The sequence below is a fragment of the Drosophila takahashii genome, chromosome 3L, assembly GCF_030179915.1.
Source record: "Drosophila takahashii strain IR98-3 E-12201 chromosome 3L, DtakHiC1v2, whole genome shotgun sequence".
Classification (NCBI taxonomy): domain Eukaryota; kingdom Metazoa; phylum Arthropoda; class Insecta; order Diptera; family Drosophilidae; genus Drosophila; species Drosophila takahashii.
Genome location: NC_091680.1, coordinates 22,022,944 through 22,035,339, shown reverse-complemented (window position 1 = coordinate 22,035,339; position 12,396 = coordinate 22,022,944). Strand labels below are relative to the sequence as shown.

Sequence of the window (12,396 nt, the reverse complement as noted above, 5' to 3'; positions counted from 1 at the left end):
CACGGGTCTATTTCAGTTAATTATCGCACGCCAGCAGCAGGTTAAACTGAAGGGTGGCGAGGAGGGGTGGGCTCCAAGTATAACCATCCCCGCACTTTCCCCTTCATTCCACCCATTATTGACTGACATTTCGCCTCGAATGATCTAATCAAAAACAAGTTGAATTTGAATTGTTGTTGCCGGTATTGTTATTGTTTTTGTTGGCTTGTCACTGGAACAGAACCGCTTTATAAGGTTGAAAGGCAAGGGGAGTGTCTTTCGGGGGATACTGTTATGACAGTCGCCTATATTTAGACTAATGTACACCCAAATCGGATCGTGTGCGCTTCTAGATATTGCATTTTCTGTCTATCTATCTGTCGCCCATGGATAATAAATTTTTATAATATTTTTATTTCGGCTGACATCGAATTGCTTGTCTATATTTAGGTGGGTACTCTAGAGATGTCGTCGATTTAGTAAATTATAGAGAATTAAACGAACTATAAATACATTCTGGACTTTGAGGTGTATCTATTTCTTACTTTATTATTACGTTAGGAAAAAAGGTTATTTATAAATTTAATTTGATTTGCCTTCAGTATATTGCCATTTTATATTAATATGATTTTGTAACGAAAGCAGCCAAACTTTAAATACATTACCTTGATAATATTACGAGCGATAGCACGTTTCTATTTCCTTATATGGAATGCTATTTCCCATAACTTTATTAATTGACCAATAAAAAATGGTATTGATAGCTTGACATTCAGATATCAATATCAAAGCGACAAGAAAAACCCCATGACCAAATAAATATATATATGCATATGATTGTGTTTCGAGTTCCAGCTAAAAGAATTTTCAATTTGCTTTTTGTGAGCTCTTTTTTTAGGTGGCTCTAATCATATCTAGAACATATGACCGAAGTTGAATGACAAGCCTTTGTTTTAGCATGCCACAACAGCAATGAAAAAACAGTTAAATAATCACAACAACAATGGCAAAAAATTCTATTCAATTTTTTTTATCTTGCGACTGCGTTGACAGTTTCTGTTTCTCTATCGCAAATCAGCTGAAAAAAAAGAGCCAAATAAAAATATAACAAAAGTCGGTTGGTTGGCAATTAGAAAAGGCGTGAAATATTCACGAGACAGAAAAGGAATTGCGGTTAGCGATAGAGAGGTAAAATCGCGTGCGGGGTCATCAACTGGCTGAGACCCCAAGGGCAGAATTCGTCTTTAAAGAAAAAACTTTATGCCCGCAACAATAATAAATAACAACAAAAATAAGCCCCCAGGAAAACAAGAAAAAGAGGCAACAAAAATGATAGAGAAACAGAAAAATAGAAGAGATGGAACAAAGACCAGAAGTTTGATTAATGGATATTACGGAGGAAGAGAGGGAGGCAATTTAGAGCGCTCGGCAAAACTTGGTCGAAGGAAAAATTATGAAAAGAAATGGAAAAGTTTCCTCAAAACAAGGAAATTGCTCTGGAGTACTAGGAGGCCAACTGCCAACAGGCTAATTGCCGGACTTGGCCGATAAAATGGCCAACGAGGAGAGAGCTCAGGCAGATAAGAGGTGAAATTAAATCCCCGGGGGGCGAAAGCAACAGGTAAGGGTCAGAGGTCGGATTGGTGAATCGAAGTGGCATAGATTATTTTACTTCAGGGGGAAATATTATGGTAATTCGCTTTATAAATTTGTCAATATAAATCATTTTAATTAATGGCGAAAATAATCATTTTAAAACTTATTTATCTATCTATCGCCAATGGATAAATCATTTTCTGGCTGCAATTAAGCACCTAAACTTGAACATTTTAAAGTTTTTTGTTATGTTGTATTTTAAATTCTAATTCCACCAATAATTATAACAAAAAATTTCAAAACTAATGATTTTTATGATCAAATAGCTTCTGCTTCTTAATTTTAAATAAATGTTTTTGTTTTAAATTATATCTAAAATACATTTCCTTATGTACACATATTTTTATACCCAATTATCTCTCCTTTAATCAAAACAATTAAATCCTCTGCTCAAAAAATAGAAAAAACTGTCAGGGAAAGTATTAAATAGACAGGAGACCAACAAATGTCAAAATAATTCAAATTTAGCTAACCCCAAAAGTCAGAAACTTCACTTTGATCTCACTCTCTCTTTCCGTATTTTTTTTATCTCCCTCTGCTGGCCCGCATAACTTTTGCCATTCACCCACAGAAATAAACAAAATGAGAGGCGAAAAACCCTAAGCAAAACAAAAAGGGTAATAAAATGAAAATACGAGTAACTTTCGAGCTATTAGCTGGCAATTAAAACGGCAAATGAACTTTCAACTCGGCAGACAGGCAGCAAATAGCCAAAAACTAAACCGAGCCAAAGAAAGTAAACAAAGCCGGCGATAAAGTCAAAGCCAAAAACTTCTGGTAGTCGCAACAAAACAACAAAAACCAGCACTGAGACAGCCGCAAATTAGTAAACAAAAGCACAATTGTTTGCTATGTTTAAGGGCGGCGCGGGGGCGGGGGGCGTGGCGGTGGGCGTGGGACTTTGGCACTAGCAAAACCAAAACAACGTTGACACCACACCCACTAGAAAAGTTGTGTCAGTGTTGTTCTTGTTGGTTGTGCAATTTTCGGTCTTCCAAAACTCTGGGATAATAAAAGAACCCAGAAGAGACCGGCAAACAATGCCAAATGAAACTGCTACAAAAGTTTTTTCTCTCATATTATAATAATAAGCCGGACCAGGCGGAAAAACCAGGCCAAAACAAGTCTATTTCGGCCGATGCCTGGCTAATTCGCATCGAAATTCTAGCTGGTTGAATTAGGGGCCACAGATGGGGCGGCCGGTGGAAACGAGGTCAGCGGAGATTCTCGAATTCGATAACAATAATTTGAGGGCCCAGGCCCCAGATACGCTTGGAATCAATTTCAAGTTAAACTTAAACAAAGTTTTACAAGTCAAACTTGGGACTGAGTTATTTCACTTTCTGCGGAACCGTAAATCTGAGACTTTTTATGTACTTTTTAAATCCCCTTGCTAGCCAAAAATGGGATAGAAACATACATTTAAATTTTAAGAATTAAATTTCTTTTTTCAAAGCATAACATAAGTCAGGAATTTATTTTTATTTAATTGTAAGATATACCATTTTGTAAATTGTAATTGAAGAATTTTATTACTAGTGTTTGATTACATTTCATATAAAATATTTATTGAAGTTTAAGAAATTTAGGTAAGATTGAACTTAAAAAGCAGATAACATTATTTTTCTTTTTTTTTTATATGATAACATAATATATACTATTTAGTTTAACAATAAATGTACAGTAAACGCCTAGAAAATTACTCAGTTTTAAACTTCATAACACCTCCCTAAGTATTTTCACATTTCTTATTTGGTGGAAGAATTTCTAAACCACGTTCCTCGTGGCATTATCAAATGTAGGTACTCATGTCGTTCCCAACAAAAGGCTATACTATATTCAGAACCTTATCTAATCAAATTGTTCGGCGGAGTGTTCCGAGAACTGTCCACCTCTGAGTTCCCTTTTCGCCCCTTTTTTCCCGGCTCTACTCGGGTTCTCTCTGCTTCCCTCAAGTAATCATCTCGACAGCAGACACAATGGGATAACAAAAGTTTTGTCTCGTCTCTGTCCAGTTTATTCCCTTTCCTTTTACCTCTCCCCTCTCTTGGCCCCTTTTCCCTGACTTTTCGGACGGGTAATTCACGTGGCACTAATTGAATTAGTTAACTGACTTTTGAGTCAGTTTCGTCTTTATCCCTGTACTTGGAAACGATACCGTTAAGCATGATGAACTTGCAATAGAATGCAAAGTGCGCAATTAACAAGTTGCAGGGGAAAAAAATAAAATATCGGTTTAATACATAAGTAAACCCAGACAAACTCAAGGGCCTGTTGAAAAGTCTGGCGTGTTTTCGGTTTTTGGGATTTTGGATTTCTGTCTCAGCTCAACAGCTGCTGCCTTGCTCACTAATTAAACAGATGTGAGCAAACAAAATAGGAAGGGAGCTGAGGTCGGGACTTCCTCAATGTCAAATTTCAATTTAAGGCATCAAATTTCAAACCAAATACACAGAAAGAAAAAATTAATAATTAGCTCAAAGATAAATACCTATTTTTATTGTGCGTCTAATATAATATATTATACACTTGTTTATTTTTGAAACTATCAAAACAATTACAAATACTGCTATTAAAATGGATAAATAATTACATAATTATGACAAAAGTGATATTACAGAGTAGATTAGTGGATCTTTCAGGCGGAAATTTATCTGATTTTTAGACTACGGCAGTGCGTACACTTTTCAAATAAAACAGTATTGCAGCAGAGCAATGTGGGCCAACTTAATTTCTCTCTTTGGAGCAGTTTTAATTTTTAATTTTGTTTTGAATGTGAGTGATCTTAAGAAATTCCGATTGACACGAGCCTTTAAATTGTATGCAATTTTTCAGGATGCAGTTATGTTCAGGTTTAAAAATTTCGAATGTAAAAGTTACAATCAGTCGTGGTTCGTTTTCCACAATTGTCGTCTTAAGGCAATTAATCGTGAAAGGGTTCTGCTCAATGTAAATGGAACTATTCTTCACCCGGCCCATGATATTCAAGTCCATGCCAAGATCTTTAAGAGGGCCAGCGGCTTCAAGCCTTGGTTAATGGAGTCCAAAATAGACGCCTGCAGGTATATGCGAAAGCACTACGATCCATTCATCAGCATCGTTTACAATATTTTCAAAGAGTTTTCCAACATTAACCACACTTGTCCGTATCTGGTAAGTTAAATGATATAGAAATAATTATAAATACAAATATTATTACCTGCCCTATAGGGTCCACAAATCGTGAAAGATTTTTATCTGAAACCGGAACTGTTAATTCTGCCCTTCCCATCTGGAGAGTACTTGTTGACACTTCAGTGGTATTTCGATAAGAAGCGACAATTTGATACAAACGTCAGTTTTATTTATGAGGAGGATCTGCTTAGAAGAAATTAAAAGAATCTAAAAATATCCTCGAAAATCCATTGGGGTTCTCTAAATGCCAATATCGAGTTTCACTTCCGTCTCATACAGTGAAAGAATAAAAAACTTGAAAATAGAATAAAATTTTTAACTATAATTGTGTTTTAATGATTCAAGAATCTTAAATTAAACATAGTAAGTTAACATTCCATTTTAAAAATAGGAAAACTAAATATTATCCGACCAAGGGGTATATTAATTAATCAAATTCTGATAAAACTGTAATTTTAGGATTCTTTAGAGTTATAAAGTCTTTCTGAGAAATGTATACGATCTCAGCCAGAAAAGTCTTATCCAAAAATTGAGAATGTTAGTGTGAGACGCAGTCCTTGACGATTTAAGCTTTCGAACGCTGCCCCTCGAGCAATAAATTAAAGTCAGCAAGAGCCAGCGCTGATTAGTTAGCTATCGATGTCAGCAGGTAAATAACAAAGTTTAACAAATTACGTCAGGCTCGAATCGAAGCGGCCAATAAAAAAAATTTGCAAATCAATGCAAATGACTGGGCCCACAATGGGTGACGAGGGGGAATTGGGAACCGAGGGACTTTGATAGGTGGCGGCACACAAAACCCAGAGCGGAATTAATTAAGCAAAGTGCGAGGGGGAGGAGAAAGGGGGGAGGGCCCGAGATTAGCAAAAGATGTCAGTGTGTCACAAGGATGCCGATAAACGAGTTTTTCCCTCTTTCGATTTTGAATATTAGACAAATTGAATTAGTTTTTTTTTTGCAACCGAAACAGGAAAAACGGGAAAGGTTAGCCAAATGCTGGTATAGAAGTCGAGATGCTCTGCAATCGAGTATACGACTTAAGTCAGTGATTCAATGATTCCAATGATTCATTTGCATTGATAAACCGGGGTTTAAAATAAGTTATTATATAAATAAATTAATTCGTCATTATGATTCATGGTTTTGATTTAGAGTTAATTTCACAAAAATATTGCAAATAATTTAAATATTATTTATTATTATTATTTTTTGACCAATAGATAAATCTAAAAATTTTTAAATATGTTTGCAATTTTTTTTAGGACAACTAAATATTTTACGACTTAAAATAATTACATTTACAAAAAATTATAACTAAAAACAAATATAAAAGATCTATCTATCTTAAAAGTTATGAAAGGAATTTAATTTAAAACATCAACGATTTTTTTTAAATTTTTTTTTAAATAATATGTAGTAAAAATATATTTATACATTTCATCTGAAAACCAAAACTCTGTACAGTCTTTATATAAAATTTGTTAATACACATATCGGTTTACGATAGACCTGTTCTAGTGAAACTTTTCAATTAGTGCATTTCTATTATGATTCACAACTAGTTTACTTATTGATCTAGCTCTTGGATTTTCGATAGACCAGTTCCACACACTTTCCTTCTATTCACAAATTGGCCGACGGCCTGTATCGTCCGTTTAATGAAAGTGCATTCGCAGCAGCAACATGACGGCAGCCACATGCAACACACGGCAGTTGCTGCAACAAGTTGCACTTGCATGTGCCGCCGTGCACTGAGCCATGAAGGTGGGAGCGAGATGGAGCAGGGTGCAAGGGAGATGGCGAGCCAGATGCCGAGGCACACATACAGTATGCTTTAGAATTTTAGTTTAATGATTTGTAACCGGTTTTCGAGGTGGCAACTCCCGTGAGACGGCTGCTGCATTTGCTGCAGGGTTATTTGTGCTGTGCCCCTCTCGCCGCCTCTGTTTAATTACACTTCTTCCTACGAACAGCTAAAAAATAATAACAATAGCGGAAGTTATACAAAAGCCGCAGAACCGGCCGCACAACAACAGAAAAAAAGAATACAAAAACAACAAGGGTTGAGATAAGACGACGAAGAACTCGTCGGCGGAAGGGCGAAAAAGAGTGGAGTTACGGGGACTACGAGTGTAAAACATGTGACGAAAGCAGTCGGCTGGATTCGAGTTTAACAACATTTAACTGTTGTTTACACTCTTGATTGCCCTATTCCGTTCTAACTAGTGCAGAAAAAATTCTTATGTACACAGGTATTATGCGGATTTTGCAATAATATTGCACTCAGTTTCGAGAACGGAATAATCTGAATTTCTTTATTTAAGATCTAAGATTTCTGTAAGTAAATAAATGCAGTTTTTTAACCAAATATAAAAATAAGGTGATTTAATTTAGGTTAATTTTTTCCTTGACTCTGTCTACAGAAGATAAACATTATTTATAGAATCCCTTATAGTTGCATTTAAAGTAATATCTATAGTTTCTACGACCACTGCAACTACATGGTCTTCATAAAATTTAATGGCAAACGTGTTTTTGCATACGATTCCGAAATAATTTGTCGCCTGCCTTAAATGCGAAATCCGCGTGAAAATTAAACAGGCTTACCTCGGATCCGGGCGCTAAAAAAAGGCCGTCAGCCATTCAAGTCCAATTGCAAGGCGTTTTCCGTTTTTGTTAGTTTTATACTTTTTTCGCCAAGTTGCTTTCAATCAAATCGAATCGGAACGCGCAAAAGGCACGACTGCAAATTGTAAAAAATTGTATTCATTATAGACATTGACTTGGCGCACACTTTCACGGCACAATTAATTGGCTAGATTTTTCCCCATTTCCCCATCTTGGCCACTTCATCATCCTCTTCTGGGCAAACAGCTGGCCAACTTGTTTGCACACATTTCGCACAGTGGAGTGGCCAGCAGGCGGGCGCAAAAAACTTTCGCTCAAAACGGATGCAGCCAGAAAAAAAAGATAAGTGGGTGGGGGGAGTTAGGAACTGGTTTCTTGTAACAGGAATTCTTTTTTGTTTTGCTATTTTTTTCCTTTTTTAATTTTCCATCAATTTGCACACTTCCGCTCGGTTGTGTTTGCGATTTTTATTTTATTTTATTTATATTTTTTGTATTTGTTTTTCCCATTGGCCTTCTGGCGCCCGACTTATTTACGAGTTGTTCTAATTTATTTTGTTGGCCCACAAACAAATATTTTTATTTATCTCGCTCCGCACTTTCTTTCGGCGTTTTTATGGCCCAAAAAGCGATCCGCTTTTTCCGCTTCTCTTTCGCTATTTATAACAGAACGCACGCACACACACACTCCGGCGCAACCAGGTGAAAATTAGTGCAGAAATCTCCGCCAATCGTACAAATAATTTCGCTTAAATTAATTACTTTGTTTAACTAGTTTCAGGTGTGCACGATTTCGAAAACGTACACAAATCGAAGAGCCCGTCCTCTCACGTGTTTACCGCAACAAAATTTACTTAAATATTTTCAATATCAAGAACTCGATTTTTTACCCAAAACAAACAATTACTTTTTTGTTGATATCTTCGATATTGTTGATATCCCGACCGTCTTCGGAATGACCGTTCTTCTCGCGTGCGCACTAGAAATGCACAATATTCGATGGTACAATCGATAATAACGCCGGTTTGGGCTGCGGTGGCGCCAACCCGAACACAACAGAATCTGTTTGGCAAGATCGGTTCGAGACAATGCTAAAACAGAACACCCACGGTTCGAGTCAAAATTATATTTGGGGTATTCCCTAAACTGTTAAATTTTCGTATTAATTAATTTTGGTCAACTGTTTATAAGCTTGTCCATAAAATTGCAATTTTCAGAAAATTCATTACTTACCTTAAATTTAAATTACCATTTTTGTATAAAAATATTATATTGTTCTTCTTGAAGGTTTCGTAAAGTTCTACAAATAATTATAGTTACAGGAAATGATTATTTAAATAATAAAACAAGTTCTCGAGATATGAAGTCATCAAAGCTACTGGAGCCATCTAGCGGCTGCACACTGGGCCAGAAAGTTAATTTTTTGGCCAAAAATCTGTAATTTCTTTCCTAGGACAGTTAGAAGGATGCAGTTTTTTGCGTTTTTTTCTTAAAAGATTGAACTTTCCAACGAACTAAAAGTAAAATTTCTTGAAATTTTATATGATATAGATAATCCAGACCAAAGTCGGAAAATTTTACGTACTTTTCGGTTTTTTATTTTTAAAAAAATAACTAGAAGACGCACTTCTTCCATTTTCGAAAACAATAAAGCATGAGATAAAACAAACTAAAAAAAATTAACATCACTAAAAAATATTATGTCGTTTAAGATTTGTGAACCGTTAAAAACTGCAACTTTCGGAGACTCCCACATCAACGTTTATCAAACAATCGATTTAAAAAAATTTTCTATTTTTTTTTCTTGTTATTTCTTAAGTTTTATATAATCAAATTATTAAAAAAAATGGTTTTAAAAAAAATTGTTTTTTAAATTGTTTAATGTTAATTTGACATATTCTGAAGTCATCACAAAAGTATGCTACATTTATATTTGCATAGTCCTATTTAAATAGATAGATATAGATTTCGAAAATACCATAATCGATTAGTGTACGTAAAAAGTAGATTTTAGATGTTAGTCACACTAAAATCAAATTTTTTCGCGCAAAATGTTCACTAAAACCTGAAGAAAAAAAGTACGGCATACTTTTGGGCTCTCTTAGCTAAGCTCTTCAAAATAGCTTGACTTTGAGTTAAGCCTTCAATTAAAACTTAAATTACCGAAAACTAAGGCAAAACCGCATCAAGTCGGTGGGCTACGCTTTTAGTAAATTGATCAACGAATTTTTTTTTGAAGAAATAAACTAATTTGTGGATGGCACTCAAAGGCACTTGAAAAGCAAAGTACTCATTTGCTAAAAAAAAGCCGTAAGAATCAACAAATACATTTGTTTTAGGAAACAAGTAAGACATACGACCTATATTATATTTTTTATTGGTTGAAAGTAATCACATCTACAAGTTTTGTGAAGAGTCGAACAGCTACATCCGCGTCTTTAACTTCAAGATTTTTTTTCATTTCCATCAATATTTGATGAATTTTCCACTTTGAAAATATGGTAAAAGAAACCTACTTGCCCGAATTCTTTGAAACTTTGGCATAAATTAGTTTAATGTATTATAAAACGGAATCCAAACTCAATTTGGTCATTTTCTTAAAAAAGAAAAACGTATTTTTGGCCAAAAATCTGATCGGCTGGCCAAGTGTGGGCTGTTGAAATTTTTGCTCATAACTTTTTAATGAATGGTAACAGGTATAAAAATTATAAGTTTTCTTAAATCAATTTTTATAAAAGACAAATTTTGAAGAAATCAAATGATTTGGACACCTACTATTTACCGGATACATGATTTCATTTAAAACATTTTGTAAAGTTTATAGGAATAAGTATCCATTTATTAAACTAAATATGGCATCGAAAGATTTTTATTATGTTCCCTAAACAAAACAATGAGAATGAATTAAGTTAATGAATGACAGAAACACGCAGCTTACTCAACTATTTGGCAAATTTTCACTAAGAACATACAAGATACGAATACAAAATATATAAACGGTGGGTTTACATTGCGGTTAAAAATCGAGTCTTCCTCTCTGTAGCCTGGGAAAAGGAGTTATTGCATTAAATAGCCTACGAAACTAGGGCCTACGAATGGCAGCTCGGGTCAAGATCGGGTGGATGGTGTGGAGCAGCAGGCCATGGACACATCCAAGGGCAGATCCTGGGAGCAGGCGAAGGTCGAAGTGCTGGAGGTCTCGTTGAAGCCGCTGTCCGTGCGATAGAGCGGAATCCTGTTTCCCTGCGGAGGCACTACAACTACTGGTGGCTCGGCCAGCTGGTTGGCAGCTGGAGCCCGTTCCTGGTCATCTTCCTCCTCCAAATTGGCACTGAAAGACTGCGAGAGATTCTTGCGTTGGGCGGAACGATGTCGCTTATGTCCGCGAGGAGTATCCGAATTGGAGGAGCTGCAGTTGAAGCTCAGCGTGGACAGTTGCATGGCCTCGGCCTCCTCCTCCTCCTCCTCGTCGTCCGCGGATTCCACCTCCTCTTCCTCCTCCTCTTCGGTTTCCTCGAACAGCGGCTGATCCCCGGCCTCTAAAATCACCTGTCGCGTGCTGTTCACACGCAAACGTCTAACCCTTTGATTGATGCTGCAATCCGAGTGCTCCAGTGCGCCCATGGGCGAGGAACTCCGGTCGGGGGTGAATTTCAAGGCTGTGCGCTCGGACAAAGTGTCCTGCTGCTCCGTGACGCTGACCTCCACCTTGGAGTACACCAATTTGCGACTCAGATGCTCCGAGGGAGCTATGGGCGATGGCAGTTCCTGCAGTTCCTGCATCAGTAGCTTCCGCTTGCCCGAGCAATTGCCATCGTCTGGGGTTCCGGGCGGCAAACCGCAGAGGTTTCTAATGGGCGACAGGCAGCCGAAGCTTCCCTCGCCGGACGCGGAATCTGAGAGTCTGCCGGCAAACATGGTTTGCTTGCCCTGCGGACTGGAGCCCACCATGGGCGACGACTGCTCGGCGGGATCCTGTTCGCCCAGGACAATGACATTGTGCAGGTCAAAGAGTTTCCTGCGCATGGAACTATTAAAGATGTCGTGGCCGCCGCTCGATTTGCTCCTGCCCGAGAGGCGGCCGGCTAGATGTGGCTGGAAGTACGGACGCAGGGCATCCTCCAGGGCTTTCGGCAATACTGGTGGCAGTGTTAGCTCCGTTTGCACCTCGCAGTCCCGCCTCCTGCGCGACTTATTCGATATCGGGGTGTTATCCTCGCTGCGGTTGAGTATGATGCGCTGTTTGCGCAGCGGACAGTCCACGGGACTCGGCACAATGTGCGACTCCTTGAAGAAGGCACTGATGGCCAGCTGGGCCTTGGATTCCTGCTCGGGATCCGGGGAGTCGTGGAACTGCGTCTCGTGGGGCTCCACATCGGCGGGCTTGAGTTGCGAGACCTCGTCAATGTTCCACTCGAACTGGGTGGACGAAAGCTGAGGAGTTCGCGAGCGGAAAAGCGAAGGACTGCAGGGGGAAAATCGTAAGGTAAGGGGATTATTTCACCAGGAAAAACTCAGCAAAACTCACCTCGCAATCAGCGGCAGGTGCAGGCGATCGGCCATCGCTCCCTCGAAGGGATTCCGCACCTTGTGCAGCCTCTTCGGGGGCGGGGTGCACACATTTCCCGACATCTGGGGACTGCATTTTCCGTTTTCCTTGCCGCCATTCGTTGGCGTCGCCAACGCCGTCGCATTGTTGCTGTTTGACTGGCTATTTCTGCGCGCCCGGCCCTTCAGCCCGCTGAGATTCGTAAAGTACCGATTCTTGAGGGCTTGCGGCGTTCGCACCTCGTCGTTGTGCATCGTTAGCCAGTCGCAAATTCGCCTAAAATTAAATTAAATTAATTGCGGCAAGCGCCTGCTGCGATTCGATATCAGTATTTTCAAATGCAGCAGTGTTGGCTAACGGTGCAGCGCGCCTCGAATGCCAGGTGTGTGTCGCCGCTAGGCAAGGTATAAT

General features: G+C 38.4%; 3 protein-coding genes across 5 annotated transcripts in view; 1 reads left to right on the top strand and 2 right to left on the bottom strand.

The window, feature by feature from the left end:
* MYPT-75D (Myosin phosphatase targeting subunit 75D) overlaps positions 1–8,429 on the bottom strand; it is a 45,096-nt gene extending 36,667 nt beyond the window's left edge. Inside the window, exons 1-2 of one of the 3 annotated variants that reach the window (XM_070215414.1) lie at positions 8,327–8,429; positions 7,417–7,552 (exon numbers count right to left, since the gene is read on the bottom strand). The gene's annotated coding sequence lies outside the window, so the exon portion shown is untranslated. Of the gene's footprint in view, positions 1–7,416; positions 7,553–8,241 lie in introns of all 3 variants that reach the window. The other 2 variants (XM_070215413.1, XM_044393855.2) reach the window with 2 other exon arrangements.
* LOC108054333 (uncharacterized) lies at positions 4,479–5,010 on the top strand. Its single transcript, XM_017137228.3, has 2 exons — positions 4,479–4,788; positions 4,846–5,010. The coding sequence occupies exons 1-2, from the start codon at positions 4,480–4,482 to the stop codon at positions 5,008–5,010; spliced, it is 474 nt and encodes a 157-aa protein (XP_016992717.3). The 5' UTR covers position 4,479.
* A 1,844-nt stretch (positions 8,430–10,273) lies between the features above and the next one.
* Positions 10,274–12,341, bottom strand: bora (aurora kinase A activator-like protein bora). The gene is made up of 2 exons (XM_017137229.3): positions 11,965–12,341; positions 10,274–11,901 (listed from the first exon to the last, which is right to left on the bottom strand). Exons 1-2 carry the CDS (start codon positions 12,237–12,239, stop codon positions 10,545–10,547), a joined length of 1,632 nt encoding a protein of 543 aa, XP_016992718.2. The 5' UTR covers positions 12,240–12,341; the 3' UTR covers positions 10,274–10,544.
* Positions 12,342–12,396: the final 55 nt, after the last annotated feature.

Excerpts from the sequence above, each read along its gene's own strand:
- LOC108054333 (XM_017137228.3), top strand. The coding sequence starts at position 4,480 with ATGTTCAGGTTTAAAAATTTCGAATGTAAAAGTTACAATCAGTCGTGG. Across the intron at positions 4,789-4,845 it reads ACCACACTTGTCCGTATCTG|GGTCCACAAATCGTGAAAGA; the intron begins GTAAGTTAAATG and ends CCTGCCCTATAG.
- bora (XM_017137229.3), bottom strand. The coding sequence starts at position 12,239 with ATGCACAACGACGAGGTGCGAACGCCGCAAGCCCTCAAGAATCGGTAC. Across the intron at positions 11,902-11,964 it reads CACCTGCCGCTGATTGCGAG|TCCTTCGCTTTTCCGCTCGC; the intron begins GTGAGTTTTGCT and ends TTCCCCCTGCAG.